At 43.6% G+C, this 16817-nt stretch overlaps 2 protein-coding genes and 1 long non-coding RNA gene across 4 annotated transcripts in view; 1 reads left to right on the forward strand and 2 right to left on the reverse strand.

Moving 5' to 3' along the window:
• LOC138826377 (uncharacterized) overlaps window positions 1–8364 on the forward strand; it is a 53968-nt gene extending 45604 nt beyond the window's left edge. Inside the window, exon 4 of the long non-coding RNA XR_011371696.1 lies at window positions 8249–8364. This is a non-coding gene — a long non-coding RNA (uncharacterized lncRNA). The remainder of the gene's footprint in view (window positions 1–8248) is intronic.
• On the reverse strand, window positions 534–9531 carry LOC138826374 (disintegrin and metalloproteinase domain-containing protein 1b-like). Its single transcript, XM_070021468.1, has 2 exons — window positions 9270–9531; window positions 534–4924 (listed from the first exon to the last, which is right to left on the reverse strand). Exon 2 carries the CDS (start codon window positions 4363–4365, stop codon window positions 1906–1908), a length of 2460 nt encoding a protein of 819 aa, XP_069877569.1. The 5' UTR covers window positions 4366–4924; window positions 9270–9531; the 3' UTR covers window positions 534–1905.
• Window positions 9532–10627: 1096 nt separating this feature from the next.
• LOC138826378 (disintegrin and metalloproteinase domain-containing protein 1b-like) lies at window positions 10628–16134 on the reverse strand. 2 transcript variants are annotated; one of them, XM_070021472.1, is made up of 2 exons: window positions 15924–16134; window positions 10628–15018 (listed from the first exon to the last, which is right to left on the reverse strand). In XM_070021472.1, the coding sequence occupies exon 2, from the start codon at window positions 14457–14459 to the stop codon at window positions 12000–12002; it is 2460 nt and encodes an 819-aa protein (XP_069877573.1). In that variant the 5' UTR covers window positions 14460–15018; window positions 15924–16134; the 3' UTR covers window positions 10628–11999. The 2 variants fall into 2 exon arrangements, with proteins under 2 accessions (XP_069877573.1, XP_069877572.1); XM_070021471.1 differs by having other exon boundaries at window positions 10628–14871; window positions 15924–15945.
• Between the last annotated feature and the right edge of the window lie 683 nt (window positions 16135–16817).

The raw sequence follows: 16817 nt of genomic DNA on the forward strand, positions 1-16817 counted from the left end.
AGCATCCACTGAGAAAGCAGACATGTTTGGGGCAAGAAAACTGTATCAGCATCTTCTCTTTTCTACTGAAGGGAAAGGCTCATCAGGTACTGGAGAGCATAGATTCAGTCACACCTGCAAAAGGATTGTAGACTTCAGCAGTTATTGTCTAGGCCAAGAGCAACCTCTGTGATGTCTGTGTGCTTGAGTAGCAAAGAGAAGTTTCCTTGGGAAACTGAGAGGTTTCCTTTGGTTTGGTCTGATGTGTTTTGATTTGGTTTGGAGGTGGTGCTGGGAAGCACTCAGGTTTCATGTAAGCACTCTACCACTGAGCTACATGAGATTGAAATGAAGACAACCTGAGTTTTCAGTGAAGACAATGAAAGTCAAATGCTTATTGACACCTGTTCCTGGCACAGAATGAGCAGTATGAATAATACGTTTGCTCTGTGCCCTCCCCCCAGAGAAGTAGCTCCCGCCTCCAGAGCTCTGTAGCCTGCACTGGAGAGGGGCCACCTGACGGTCTCTCACAGGATATGAATGCAAATAGACACTTTCTAAAACAGAAAATAAGAAACATTTTAATTCCATGCATTTTCTCAGCCCTGTTAAGTATGATAACTTAGTTATAATAAGTATTATAAAATTGGTTTAAAATAGTTACCTAACGCTAGGTGATGTTCATTGGCTATGAGATACTTAGGGGTGTGCAATTCATCACTAGCCAGTAAAAGTGAAAGGAGACAGAGGCTGTCTTGTAAGAACATGTTTTGAATAAAAAGAGAACATGACTGTAGGGAGCACCTGGAAATATACATCTGTCACATAACACATACCACATACCTCCAGTGTTGGCTTATTTTTCTTTTTGTTGTTTTGAGATAGATTATCACTTATGTATGTTGACCATAGCCCCCTGAGTGCTGGTGTTAGGTACATGCACTACAGTCCCCGGCTTAATGCTGACATGTCTTTGTTTATTTATTTTTTTGTTTTGAGTACTATGGTGAATCCAGGGCTTTGACCACCTAAACTACATCCTTTAAGAGGGTCTGGCTAATTTTGCCTGGCTGACCTCAAACTCCTGGTCCTCCTGTCTTCACTGCCTAAGTAGCTGGGATTACAGTTGTGTGCACACACATCTGGCTCAGAGCTAGCTTCTTCTTCTTCTTCTTTTTTTTTTTTTTTGGCAGTCGTGGGGCTTGAACTCTGGGCCTGAATTCTGTCCCTCAGCTCTTCAGCTCACAATGAGTGCTCTACCACTTGAGATACAGCGCCACTTCTAGTGCTAGCGTGTTAACCTAGATAACAGTTAGGGTCTTCTTCCTTATCAGCCATAACCCCTCCAACAGCGCTGCAAAACTCAATGGCCTCAAAAAAGTCTACATGGTCCCTGAATACATGTCTAGTAATCTAGTGTATTACATTTTATTTACTTTAGATTTAAAAACTTCTTGCTTCATGAATACAAAGTTAGAAGTTACATTAGAATAGTCAAATCACATGAAAATTGCCCTTATATGATGGGTAGTTGTTAACCTGAATAAAAGAATCTTCGTAGTAGTCATAAATTCAGAAATGTATATTACTATATGTCAAACAAGATACATGGACTTATAGCAGTAGTCCATAGTGACAAGGACATTGATATTTAAAATATATGTGATGAGTTCAAATGAAGTATGAAAAAGTAAATGTACTAAGGCATTTGATATGCTAATAAGCATGTCTTTACTAAATGAATAATTAAAATAGAGGAATCACTCCTGCCACATTAGTATACTTTTAGTCTGTAGAGCTTCCAGTCAGAAATACTAGGTTCATCTGTTTCCCCAGCCTTCTCAGTGTGGCATGGTGCCTGAGGAGCTGGATATGATGAGCTTCATATTTCGTCCTGTTCTAACTCTAATTCATCCTGTTCTAACTCTAATTCACTTCTGGTGGCAGTTCTTTAAATGATTCTTCTGATGGCACCTCTTCTGGAGGAATCTCTTCAGGGATCTCTGTAGGGGCTTCTGGAACCTCTTTGGGGGTCTCTGGATAAGTTTCTTCCTCCTTTTCCTCTTCTGGTTCTACTACTTCTCTTTCCCCACCTTTAATAATGTAGACGAGGCCAACTGTTAGGCCTATTATAGCTAGTGTCATTACTGTAATTAGTACTACTAATTTAAGGTTTTGCACCACATTGGTTCTTTGCATGGCATTTTGTGCAAGTTCTAGGCTTTCTTTTGGATTTGCAGGTGGGCCACTGTCCACACTCCCACCATTTCCTCTATCTTTGCAGTCTGGAGGGGCACTGCCTACTAAACAATGGCAATGCTTCAAATCATTGCAAACTCCTTTTGAATTACACATTTTCTCTACATTGCACGTAGGCCTGATTATGTTGGTATGAATACAATTATAATTTTGACAAGTTTTCTTTCTACCACAAAGAGTACCTAGCCAGACATCTCCTTCATCGCGGACACCTGTATTTTGAAATCCATCCATGCTCCAATAGAATGCCTGCCCATAAGGAATCTGAATGAGTGTTTGACTGGCTGTGATTTTTGGCATTACAGTAATACCCACACATACAAGTTTTCCACATTGCACATTCTCTTCTGAACATTTTATATAGCTTTCTGGAGGCCCAGGGACACGGCCACAGTGCCCAAATCGATCACCTCTCCTGTTCATTTTAATGTATAATTCCTTTGAGGCAGATCTTGATGTGTTCCCAAAAACAAAGGTACACTGACCGTTATAGTCCATGCAACGACCACCACGACAATAGAAATTCTTATTACACACGGATCCGTCTTCCATATACCTGTCTGCAGGACACGTTGCTGAAGCACCATCACAGTATTCTGGGAGGTCACACAACCCCATAAGAGCACGACACAGAAATCCCTTTTTTCGAAATTGACAGCTAGAACAGCATGGTTCATTACTACACTTTGCATTTTTCTTCAGGTGACAGTTTGTGTCACAGCACTGATTCTGTTCACATGAATCCCCACAGTCACACTCCTCCAACTCCTCTATCACACCGTTTCCACACCTAGCACTCCTGTGCCTGCGGCTTCTGCGCTGTGGCTTGTTAAACAGACAAGCCCCTTTGTGTCTGAGAAGGAAACGGTAGAAGGAGTCAGAGCTGCAGTTGCTGAAGACACTTCCTTGGGTGATGTTTTCATGCATGAGGCAAAAGTGCTTGCCTTTACAAGAGCAGGCTGAGTGGTCATGCTGAATGCCCAGGTTGTGCCCGAGCTCATGGACCATGAGTGCTGCAAAGAGGAGGACATCTTTGTGATGGAAGGATTCCACAGCCGCCGCAAAACCACTCGAACAGGCACCATCGAGAAATGCCTGGCCCATGCTCTGTCCGGGATGATGCCCAACGATCATGTGGGCAACATCGTGCCTCACACGGTGGAGGAGCTTGTCTCGCCGCCAGCTGTTGAAATTCCTGAGTGCCACCTGCAGGTCCACCGGGACCTCTACCAGGTCCCCCTCGGTCCAGATCTCCACCCCAGCCAGCACCACCTTTGTATTGAGTCCCCCGGTGAAGCTGTTGGCCAGAGCAATGATGTCCAGTACTCCCTGGACCGTGTCATTGATGTTACTGCCCCACATCTGGAACCTCTGGTAGTTGACCACCACAAACATCTCCACATACTTGGTGTGTGACCACAAGTAGGACAGCCCCTGGAGGTGATGAGGCTCCCTGCTCTCTTGCTGCCGGCCAGTGGGCAGCACTTGGCTGTGTGTGGAAGCCACACGACAGGAGGCTGGGGCTTGATGTGCCGTGGCGTACAAGACATGTTCGAACCTTTGGGAAGAGGGCATGGGCTCAATGCGGTAGGACGCCTCCTCCTTAATCAGGATGCCCCTGAGGCCTGAACAGGTGTTGACAGAAACAAAAGAATGTGGCACTCCTTCTATGTAGCCTTCATAGTGGCAGTCCTGTGAGATCCAAGGCACTGCTTGCTCCAGGACACCACGTTGGTAACTGTAGACGGGAAAGCCGCTCACAAAGTAGTCTGTCTTCACCTTCAGGTGAACCAGCTGCTTCTGGCCTTGTATGAACAGCATGTACGATGCGGTTTGGACCAGACCTTCACCTCTCTTGACTGTCAGCTGCTCTGGGATGACTATTTCATGGGAAGAGCCGTGTACCGATTCCAGGTCACAGTGCATGCTTGGGAGAAGAATTACCCCCAGGAGCAACATGGCTGCCAGCCTGGCACACCGATGTCCTGGCGCAAGTTCCGGCCTCAGTCCCTTTGTCTGGGGAGCCCAAGTCTGAAACATTACCTCCACTGCTTCTAGGGTCACTTGCCTTTTGCACAGAGAAGGCAAGATGGAGGCTGAGACTCTCGGTGATGTCACCACTGACATGGCCCAAAGGAATCAGTTGATCAGGCAAACGCCAGGCCTGTGTCCATCAGCAGCACGTTGCCTGACAAGCTCTTCTGAGACGCGGGTACTATCCCCGGAGGTGTGCTGGCTCCTTGTGGGCAGTTGCTGACCAACACTTAAGCACGGCCTTCAGGCTGTGTCTTTTCCTATTCTTGTTTCTTACCTGGCCTTCAGTAGTAGTCAGCAGACAGGAGTTCCTTTCAACAGCCACAGTTTGACGTTCCCTGGCTAAGTTTCTTTTTATGTTCATGGAGAGATGAACCAGGTAGAAAGCTTGGTGTGGTTCAGCAGTACAGTATCTCTGATTTCACTTTGTTTTGTCCAGGCCACACTGCTCCTGATAGCCGTTAATCTGCTCATTCTTTCAAATCCAACATTCTGGCAAGTGGCCCTGGGGGAGGGGATACAGATTCTCTGGGGATCTCTGAGCAGGACAGTGTTCTCTGTTGCCCACTGCCTCTTCCTCTTGTCTACAGGTTTCTGGATGATGTTTCTCTGTTCAGTCCTCCTTAGTCAGTGATTTGGTATTTTTCTCTCCCTGAAAATCATGATAGTCCAAGTTTTTATCACTATTCTTTGTTTTTAGTAAATGGATTTAGGACTTTCTATCTTGTGAAAAGTAATTCCTCTCTGCCAAGACATTTTCCTAAAGCAGACATAGTGTTGTGTGATCTTATTTTCAGCAGGTAAGGATATGAGACCTGGTCAAAGTTAAGTTCCTCTCAACTGCCTCAACATTAAAACAGAGATTAGAGTAAAAGTGAACTCTAGTTAATCAGGTCTTCTTAATCAAGATAATCAGCATAGGGTTTGTAAAAAAAAACATAACAATACTCCTGTTTCAGTTTCAATAGTGGGCTGTAATTTTTGTGGCTCAGACGTTGTTTTTCTGTGTACTTGTTTGTTGTTTATAGTTGTGAGGATCAACCTATGGGTGTTTTCCCTAGAGGCAGGCCCTCTACCAGTAATCTACTACTTCAGCCCTGGGTGGGGTTTTTTTTGTTTGTTTTTTTGTTTTTTGTTTGTGTTTTGTCAGTCCTGTAGCTTGAACTCAGGGCCTGGGTACTGTCCCTTAGCCTCTCTGTGCTCAAGTCTAGCACTCTACCAATTGAGCCACAATGCTACTTCCAGCTTTTTCTGTTTATGTAATACTGAGGAATGGAAACCAGGGCTTCATGTATGATAGACAAGCACTCTACCACTAAGCCATATTCCCAGGCTCACACTTAGTCTTTTGAGACAGGGTCTCAAAATGTCATCAAGTTTAGCCAACTCAAACGTTATATAATATAGCCCAGGCTATCCTTCAAATGGTAATTATCCTGCCTCAGCCTCCTGAATACTAGGATTGGATTTGATGTTGATAATAATAATAATTCCTCACTGTATCTAGCACTAAATTTACAAAGCAAAAGAAACCTTGTCTACCGATAACTTCTGTGTATTTAAGGATACCTAAAATGAGACTGTACTTCATTTTACCTTACATGTATATAACTTTATATGAAGTCAAATATTTCCAGTCTACAACCTTTAAATTCAAGATATGGGTGGGGTAAAGTGGAAGGTACCATGTTTGAGTCCCAATCTCAGACCTAAAAAAATCAAGGCATGATTACAAGGGAGTGTTTGAATAATGGAGAAATGCCCTGTCTACTTCACTATAGAATGGGATGCTTCTATAAGATCTGATATTTCTTCTCAATACTTCATTTTTGTATAGCTATTATTTGCTTCTAGTAAGAATATTTATTCATATTGGTATGTCAGAAACCCATTTAAAAATTATACCATTGGGCTGGGAAGGTGGCTCAGTGGTAGAGTGCTTGCCTTGCATGCCTGAGGCCCTGGGTTCGATTCCCCAGCACCACATAAGCAAAAAGTAAAAAGCTGGAAGTGGTGCTATGGCTCAAGTGGTAGAGCGCTAGCCTTGAGCTGAAGAGCTGAGGGACAGCGCCCAGGCCCAGAGTTCAGACCCCATGATCGTACCAAAAAAAAAAAAAAAAAATTATACCATTGCTGGCACTGGTGGCTCACAGCTGTAATTCTAGCTATTCAGGAGGCTGAGATCTGAGGAACATGGTTCAAAGCCAGCCTGGGGTGGAAAGTGAAACTTCTCTCCATTTAAAAACTGGAAATGATGCTGTGGCTTCACTAGAGCTCAACCTTTTATAAAACCTCAGAGGCACCACCCAGCCCCTGAGTTCCAGCCCTAGTACTGGCACACACAGAAACATTTTTAAAGGTTAAATGATTTTCCACTGGATATCTTTTCCTCTTGTTTCTGTAAGAGCAAAGCCTCTTCAACTTGAAGTTTGGCAATTGTCAAATATTGATGGGTGTTTCCCTGTATCATATCAAAATAATCAGGACCAATTATGTTAATTCTTTTGTTGGGGTAAAAAGATCAAGTTCAATAATTGAAGAACATTCTCCTTTATAACTTAAAAATATAATTATAATAAAATTTCCTCTTCTATCATAACCACACCCAGAAGCAGATAATAATCACCTCTTTTATAGCAAAAATACCAGGCTGAAAACTGATCTTAAAATCGGATGGCCCAAAATTCTTTGCTACTGGCCCATGTGACATTGTTCAACAGTTCCTTGAGTCTCATCTATTAAATACTAGAATTCTATAGGCTGGGTGCCAGTGGCTCATTCTTATAATCCTATCTACTCAAGAGGCTGAGATCTGAAGATCACAGTTTAAAGCCAGCCTGGACAGGAAAAGTCTGTGAGACCCTTTATTTCCAACTAAATACCAAAAAAGCCAGGAGTGGAACAGTGGGTCAAGTGGGAGAGTGCTAGCCTTGAGCAAAATGAAACTCAGGGACAATGGCCAATCCCTGAGTTTCAAGCCCCAGGATCAGCAACCCCCCCCCCCAAAAAAAAAGGTATTCTTTGAACTTCCACTATAGTTCTATTATTATGAAGAAAGGGCCTGTGAAAATCATAATCTGTGTCATCTAATGGATGGTTAGAAACACTGAGCTTCAGTTAGAAGTTCAGTTTGCTGTATTCCCTGAGAGTAATTCAACACATCACTTTACTTCTCTGAAGTTATTCTTCCATCTGCTTTACTAGTTTCCCCCCCTCCTTTTTTTTTTTTGGATTGTTTAACATGATGTGTAACGGACATGAAAACTAGGAAACTCTTTGAATATTTTATTCTGAGAGGTAGTATACAATTTTTATATATTAGTAATCTAATCCTGCAAAGTGATCTGTGATTTATCTAACATGTACCTGCCATGGCCAGCCAGTCTTCAGGTACCTGGCATTTGTTGAGAAGCACTTAGCCCCTATGGAGTGAACATGGTCCAGTGTGAAAGCAGCCATGCTGGGGCAGCACTGTTGCTTTTGACACTTTTTTTTTGGGTCCGGTCGTGGGGCCTGAACTCTGGGCCTGGGTGCTGTTCCTCAGCAATTCAGCTCAAGGCTATCGCTCTACCACTTGAGCCACAGCGCCACTTCCGGCTTTTTTCTTTTTGCTTATGTGGTGCTGAGGAATGGAACCCAGGGCTTCAGGCATGCAAGACAAGCACTCTACCACTGAGCCAACTTCCCAGCCCTGCTTTTGACACTTTTATCAATGTAGATTTATTCAAACTAGACAGCTATTTTAATTTCAAGTAACTCTTTCTCAAGTAACTATGTCTCAAATTTAAGCTATGATAATTTCAAGTAACTCTTCCTCAAGTAACTATTGTCTCAAATTTAACTAATGCCACTATCAGGGCAGGCAGCAATATTCTCCGTCAACCACCAGTTTCTTCTTTCTTTTGTTCTCTCTCTATACCTTCACTGTTATGCGTCAGGCCAATAATGTCTCTATATTCTCATTTTCCATGTCCAGCCCAAATGGCAAAACAAGCAGTCCAATCTGATGAGAAGGAAGCAGGCCCAACTCCAAAGCTTATTTCATTAACATAATCTGGGTAAGTCCAAATTTGATTACTTTCTAAGGGTATGTGAAAGGGTTGACAGACGATGAATGCCAGTATTGAGTCTTCTGGAATTTTATGTACCAGTTGGTGAGAGATCACATCTGAAATTGAGATGAGTTCTCAAATGTGACTTAAGAAACATGGACACTAAAACTCTACTTGACAATAAGAATAGGTTTTATTTAGAGATAAGTACAAGATGTGGGCTGGAGGTTCCATGAACACATTTGTCTTATTAAATGTATAAGGCTGCCAAGCACCAGTGGCTCACACCTGTAATCCTAGTTACTCAAGAGGCTGAGATCTGATGAACGTGGTTCAAACCAGCCCAGGCAAGAAAGTACGTGAGAGTTTTATCTCCAATAAACTACTCAGAAATAGCCAGAGGTGGCACTGTGGGCCAAGTGGTAGAGTGCTACACATGAGCACAAAGAGGCTCAGGAACAGCATCCAGGCCCTGTGTTCAAATCCCAAGACCAGCAAAAAAGAAAAAGAAAAAAAAAGTATGGCCATAAAATGGGAGATATAAAAACTGTTCCATGATGCTATTTATAGATACATTAAAAGAAATCACAAGATAGTCTATACATCCTCAACATATTGTTTCAACAACACTAATTTAATACTCATAAACTCAAGGGAAAGTGTCATAGTTAAGCTGTGAATGTTCCTTTGGGAACTGAATGATTGTTCTCCTTTCTGGCTTTAGATTTGACATTACATTTGATCTTGCATGCAGTGATGTGCCAGGGCACATCCCAAGAATCCCATGAATCATAAATAAATCTTATCTTTGCGTAAAGAGAAGGAGATAGAGAAAGAAGAGGAGGAAGAGAAGCAGAGTGAGAGCAGGAGTAAGAGGGAGGAAGAGAAAAAGAGAGGCAGATACTCAGAATATAAGTGAATTATCCAAAGGCACAGACTACATACCTGTAGTTCTTGCACTCAGGAGGGTAATGCAGGATGATCATGAAATTCAGTGGGCACCCTAGGCTCCATAGCACGATCTAGTTTTATTTGTTTGTTTGTTTGTTAAATCCAGCCAGATTATTATTTCAGGCCAGCCCAGGGGGAAAGTTTTTAAGAATCTTTGCATCTGGTAGCTATGCTTTTTTTAGGCAAGGTGATCAGCAGCTTCCATTCCAGCTATGGTAGGAAACAATAGCACCACCGTGCAGGTTGCCCTGGGAAAACGAGCAAGACCCCATCTAAAAAATGATCAGAGCAACAGGGCATCGGTGGCTCACGCTTATGATCCTAGTTACTAAGGAGGCTGAGATCTGAGGATCATGGATCAAAGCCATCCAGGACAGGAAAGACCATGAGACTTATCACCAATAAGCCACCAGAAAACCGGAAGTGGTGCTGTGGCTCAAGTGGTAGAGCGCTCTCCTTGAGCTGAAGAGCTGAGGGACAGCGCCCAGGCCCAGAGTTTAGTCCCCACACAGTTTCTTGACTGAGATGCCCCCCAACCATGATCTTCAAATCTCAGCCTCCTGAGGAGCTAAGATTATAGGCATGAGCCACTGGTGCTTGGCTTGCCTCTCTTTTTAATGTTAGCTTTGCTTAAAGCATCCAGTTGTTTAGCAGGTGTTGACCATCTTGGTCAGCTGGTTCTACAGAACTGAATGATGTTCCTAGCTTGCCACTCAATGCAGTCCAGCTCTAGTTGGGGAAAGGATACTTTGTGATTCTCATGACTACACAATTCGGTAGGTTCTTGAGGACAGTGTTCACTTGTAAGGCCTTTGTTTTAGCATCCACTGAGAAAGCAGACATGTTTTGGGCAAGAAAACTGTATCAGCATCTTCTCTTTTCTACTGAAGGGAAAGGCTCATCAGGTACTGGAGAGCATAGATTCAGTCACACCTGCAAAAGGATTGTAGACTTCAGCAGTTATTGTCTAGGCCAAGAGCAACCTCTGTGATGTCTGTGTGCTTGAGTAGCAAAGAGAAGTTTCCTTGGGAAACTGAGAGGTTTCCTTTGGTTTGGTCTGATGTGTTTTGATTTGGTTTGGAGGTGGTGCTGGGAAGCACTCAGGTTTCATGTAAGCACTCTACCACTGAGCTACATGAGATTGAAATGAAGACAACCTGAGTTTTCAGTGAAGACAATGAAAGTCAAATGCTTATTGACACCTGTTCCTGGCACAGAATGAGCAGTATGAATAATACGTTTGCTCTGTGCCCTCCCCCCAGAGAAGTAGCTCCCGCCTCCAGAGCTCTGTAGCCTGCACTGGAGAGGGGCCACCTGACGGTCTCTCACAGGATATGAATGCAAATAGACACTTTCTAAAACAGAAAATAAGAAACATTTTAATTCCATGCATTTTCTCAGCCCTGTTAAGTATGATAACTTAGTTATAATAAGTATTATAAAATTGGTTTAAAATAGTTACCTAACGCTAGGTGATGTTCATTGGCTATGAGATACTTAGGGGTGTGCAATTCATCACTAGCCAGTAAAAGTGAAAGGAGACAGAGGCTGTCTTGTAAGAACATGTTTTGAATAAAAAGAGAACATGACTGTAGGGAGCACCTGGAAATATACATCTGTCACATAACACATACCACATACCTCCAGTGTTGGCTTATTTTTCTTTTTGTTGTTTTGAGATAGATTATCACTTATGTATGTTGACCATAGCCCCCTGAGTGCTGGTGTTAGGTACATGCACTACAGTCCCCGGCTTAATGCTGACATGTCTTTGTTTATTTATTTTTTTGTTTTGAGTACTATGGTGAATCCAGGGCTTTGACCACCTAAACTACATCCTTTAAGAGGGTCTGGCTAATTTTGCCTGGCTGACCTCAAACTCCTGGTCCTCCTGTCTTCACTGCCTAAGTAGCTGGGATTACAGTTGTGTGCACACACATCTGGCTCAGAGCTAGCTTCTTCTTCTTCTTCTTTTTTTTTTTTTTTGGCAGTCGTGGGGCTTGAACTCTGGGCCTGAATTCTGTCCCTCAGCTCTTCAGCTCACAATGAGTGCTCTACCACTTGAGATACAGCGCCACTTCTAGTGCTAGCGTGTTAACCTAGATAACAGTTAGGGTCTTCTTCCTTATCAGCCATAACCCCTCCAACAGCGCTGCAAAACTCAATGGCCTCAAAAAAGTCTACATGGTCCCTGAATACATGTCTAGTAATCTAGTGTATTACATTTTATTTACTTTAGATTTAAAAACTTCTTGCTTCATGAATACAAAGTTAGAAGTTACATTAGAATAGTCAAATCACATGAAAATTGCCCTTATATGATGGGTAGTTGTTAACCTGAATAAAAGAATCTTCGTAGTAGTCATAAATTCAGAAATGTATATTACTATATGTCAAACAAGATACATGGACTTATAGCAGTAGTCCATAGTGACAAGGACATTGATATTTAAAATATATGTGATGAGTTCAAATGAAGTATGAAAAAGTAAATGTACTAAGGCATTTGATATGCTAATAAGCATGTCTTTACTAAATGAATAATTAAAATAGAGGAATCACTCCTGCCACATTAGTATACTTTTAGTCTGTAGAGCTTCCAGTCAGAAATACTAGGTTCATCTGTTTCCCCAGCCTTCTCAGTGTGGCATGGTGCCTGAGGAGCTGGATATGATGAGCTTCATATTTCGTCCTGTTCTAACTCTAATTCGTCCTGTTCTAACTCTAATTCACTTCTGGTGGCAGTTCTTTAAATGATTCTTCTGATGGCACCTCTTCTGGAGGAATCTCTTCAGGGATCTCTGTAGGGGCTTCTGGAACCTCTTTGGGGGTCTCTGGATAAGTTTCTTCCTCCTTTTCCTCTTCTGGTTCTACTACTTCTCTTTCCCCACCTTTAATAATGTAGACGAGGCCAACTGTTAGGCCTATTATAGCTAGTGTCATTACTGTAATTAGTACTACTAATTTAAGGTTTTGCACCACATTGGTTCTTTGCATGGCATTTTGTGCAAGTTCTAGGCTTTCTTTTGGATTTGCAGGTGGGCCACTGTCCACACTCCCACCATTTCCTCTATCTTTGCAGTCTGGAGGGGCACTGCCTACTAAACAATGGCAATGCTTCAAATCATTGCAAACTCCTTTTGAATTACACATTTTCTCTACATTGCACGTAGGCCTGATTATGTTGGTATGAATACAATTATAATTTTGACAAGTTTTCTTTCTACCACAAAGAGTACCTAGCCAGACATCTCCTTCATCGCGGACACCTGTATTTTGAAATCCATCCATGCTCCAATAGAATGCCTGCCCATAAGGAATCTGAATGAGTGTTTGACTGGCTGTGATTTTTGGCATTACAGTAATACCCACACATACAAGTTTTCCACATTGCACATTCTCTTCTGAACATTTTATATAGCTTTCTGGAGGCCCAGGGACACGGCCACAGTGCCCAAATCGATCACCTCTCCTGTTCATTTTAATGTATAATTCCTTTGAGGCAGATCTTGATGTGTTCCCAAAAACAAAGGTACACTGACCGTTATAGTCCATGCAACGACCACCACGACAATAGAAATTCTTATTACACACGGATCCGTCTTCCATATACCTGTCTGCAGGACACGTTGCTGAAGCACCATCACAGTATTCTGGGAGGTCACACAACCCCATAAGAGCACGACACAGAAATCCCTTTTTTCGAAATTGACAGCTAGAACAGCATGGTTCATTACTACACTTTGCATTTTTCTTCAGGTGACAGTTTGTGTCACAGCACTGATTCTGTTCACATGAATCCCCACAGTCACACTCCTCCAACTCCTCTATCACACCGTTTCCACACCTAGCACTCCTGTGCCTGCGGCTTCTGCGCTGTGGCTTGTTAAACAGACAAGCCCCTTTGTGTCTGAGAAGGAAACGGTAGAAGGAGTCAGAGCTGCAGTTGCTGAAGACACTTCCTTGGGTGATGTTTTCATGCATGAGGCAAAAGTGCTTGCCTTTACAAGAGCAGGCTGAGTGGTCATGCTGAATGCCCAGGTTGTGCCCGAGCTCATGGACCATGAGTGCTGCAAAGAGGAGGACATCTTTGTGATGGAAGGATTCCACAGCCGCCGCAAAACCACTCGAACAGGCACCATCGAGAAATGCCTGGCCCATGCTCTGTCCGGGATGATGCCCAACGATCATGTGGGCAACATCGTGCCTCACACGGTGGAGGAGCTTGTCTCGCCGCCAGCTGTTGAAATTCCTGAGTGCCACCTGCAGGTCCACCGGGACCTCTACCAGGTCCCCCTCGGTCCAGATCTCCACCCCAGCCAGCACCACCTTTGTATTGAGTCCCCCGGTGAAGCTGTTGGCCAGAGCAATGATGTCCAGTACTCCCTGGACCGTGTCATTGATGTTACTGCCCCACATCTGGAACCTCTGGTAGTTGACCACCACAAACATCTCCACATACTTGGTGTGTGACCACAAGTAGGACAGCCCCTGGAGGTGATGAGGCTCCCTGCTCTCTTGCTGCCGGCCAGTGGGCAGCACTTGGCTGTGTGTGGAAGCCACACGACAGGAGGCTGGGGCTTGATGTGCCGTGGCGTACAAGACATGTTCGAACCTTTGGGAAGAGGGCATGGGCTCAATGCGGTAGGACGCCTCCTCCTTAATCAGGATGCCCCTGAGGCCTGAACAGGTGTTGACAGAAACAAAAGAATGTGGCACTCCTTCTATGTAGCCTTCATAGTGGCAGTCCTGTGAGATCCAAGGCACTGCTTGCTCCAGGACACCACGTTGGTAACTGTAGACGGGAAAGCCGCTCACAAAGTAGTCTGTCTTCACCTTCAGGTGAACCAGCTGCTTCTGGCCTTGTATGAACAGCATGTACGATGCGGTTTGGACCAGACCTTCACCTCTCTTGACTGTCAGCTGCTCTGGGATGACTATTTCATGGGAAGAGCCGTGTACCGATTCCAGGTCACAGTGCATGCTTGGGAGAAGAATTACCCCCAGGAGCAACATGGCTGCCAGCCTGGCACACCGATGTCCTGGCGCAAGTTCCGGCCTCAGTCCCTTTGTCTGGGGAGCCCAAGTCTGAAACATTACCTCCACTGCTTCTAGGGTCACTTGCCTTTTGCACAGAGAAGGCAAGATGGAGGCTGAGACTCTCGGTGATGTCACCACTGACATGGCCCAAAGGAATCAGTTGATCAGGCAAACGCCAGGCCTGTGTCCATCAGCAGCACGTTGCCTGACAAGCTCTTCTGAGACGCGGGTACTATCCCCGGAGGTGTGCTGGCTCCTTGTGGGCAGTTGCTGACCAACACTTAAGCACGGCCTTCAGGCTGTGTCTTTTCCTATTCTTGTTTCTTACCTGGCCTTCAGTAGTAGTCAGCAGACAGGAGTTCCTTTCAACAGCCACAGTTTGACGTTCCCTGGCTAAGTTTCTTTTTATGTTCATGGAGAGATGAACCAGGTAGAAAGCTTGGTGTGGTTCAGCAGTACAGTATTTCTGATTTCACTTTGTTTTGTCCAGGCCACACTGCTCCTGATAGCCGTTAATCTGCTCATTCTTTCAAATCCAACATTCTGGCAAGTGGCCCTGGGGGAGGGGATACAGATTCTCTGGGGATCTCTGAGCAGGACAGTGTTCTCTGTTGCCCACTGCCTCTTCCTCTTGTCTACAGGTTTCTGGATGATGTTTCTCTGTTCAGTCCTCCTTAGTCAGTGATTTGGTATTTTTCTCTCCCTGAAAATCATGATAGTCCAAGTTTTTATCACTATTCTTTGTTTTTAGTAAATGGATTTAGGACTTTCTATCTTGTGAAAAGTAATTCCTCTCTGCCAAGACATTTTCCTAAAGCAGACATAGTGTTGTGTGATCTTATTTTCAGCAGGTAAGGATATGAGACCTGGTCAAAGTTAAGTTCCTCTCAACTGCCTCAACATTAAAACTGAGTTCAGAGTAAAAGTGAACTCTAGTTAATCAGGTCTTCTTAATCAAGATAATCAGCATAGGGTTTGTAAAAAAAACATAACAATACTCCTGTTTCAGTTTCAATAGTGGGCTGTAATTTTTGTGGCTCAGACGTTTAGTTTTTCTGTGTACTTGTTTGTTGTTTATAGTTGTGAGGATCAACCTATGGGTGTTTTCCCTAGAGGCAGGCCCTCTACCAGTAATCTACAACTTCAGCCCTGGGTGGGGTTTTTTTTGTTTGTTTTTTTGTTTTTTGTTTGTGTTTTGTCAGTCCTCAAGGTGAGCACTCTACCACTTGAACTACAGCACCATTTCCAGTTTTTGGTGGTTAAGAGTCTCACTGACGTTCCTGCTTGGGCTGGCTTTGAACTGTGATCCTTTAATCTCAGCCTCCTGAGAGCTAGGATTACAGGCATGAGCCACTGGTACCTGGCTATGTTATGTTTTTATCATTTATATTCCTATAGTGAGTTCCACACATACAGGGCATACTAACCAAATGTCATTGTGAAAGCATATTCTCAGAAAAAAAAATAGGAGCATTAGAAACTAAGTGAATTCTCTGGATGGGATGGGAGTTTGTCTGTGAGCTCTTCTATTACTAACACATCTACCCAATAAAAAAGTTTCAACAAGCAACAAAATTGTGCCCATATTAGAAAAGCATCTGGACTTACTTTCACTCAAACAGCTGCTCTGAAGATGGAGGGTACTAAAGAAAACAAATACAGCTCAGAGGATGCCAATGAGAAATCCAGGCAGAAACCTTGCAGAGGTTGGGGGGAACAAAAACAAAAGTGGATCATCTTAGACACTAGTCAAGTTTCTGTTATATATAAGTAGCACAGGGAAATCATCCCAGAAGAAACAAGAAAAACAAGGAAAGCAAAGTAGTAGAGGAGGCGAGGGCTCTCTCAACACAATGGGACTTCGGGAAAGGGAAGCTGTGCGTAAACATGTCAACAATAAAACTAAAGTGGGGTGCCGAGGGCTCATGCCTGGAATCCTAGCTACTCAGGAGGCTGAGATGTGAGGATCATGGTTTGCATCCAGCCTAGGTGGGAAAGTCTGTAAAACTTTTTTATCTCCAAGTAACCACCAAAAAGCTGAAAGTGGAGTTGTGGCTCAGGTGGTAGAACATGAACCTTGAGCATAAAAACTCAGGGACAGTGTTGAGGCCCTGAGTTCAAGCCCCAGAAGTAGCGCATGCACACACACACACACCACAAAAATTCTACTAGATTTAAGCAACACACTTATAACGACAAAAAGGAAATACTGCCTCTTTTTTTCTGGGAATTAAGAGGCAAGAAAAGGAAGGACACGGCTCCCGCCTCTTCCATCACAGGAAGCAGCTCGCAGGCCCCTCTGTGCATCTGCAACGACAGATCTACAGCAGTTTCTTGGCACTTGAGTGAATCTATCACTGGTGTAGAAGGTAAACGCACAGGGCAACTGAGCGAGATTCCACAGTATTAGACTCAACTGTTTGTTCACTAAGCAGTAGGTCACTTAGTTGGTCCTTTATCTACCTCTACCAAGTGGTTTATGAATACTTCATTATAAGTAAA

Source organism: Dipodomys merriami, unplaced genomic scaffold, assembly GCF_024711535.1.
Source record: "Dipodomys merriami isolate MVZ:Mamm:240054 unplaced genomic scaffold, mDipMer1.0.p SCAF_142, whole genome shotgun sequence".
In the NCBI taxonomy this organism is placed as follows: Eukaryota; Metazoa; Chordata; class Mammalia; order Rodentia; family Heteromyidae; genus Dipodomys; species Dipodomys merriami.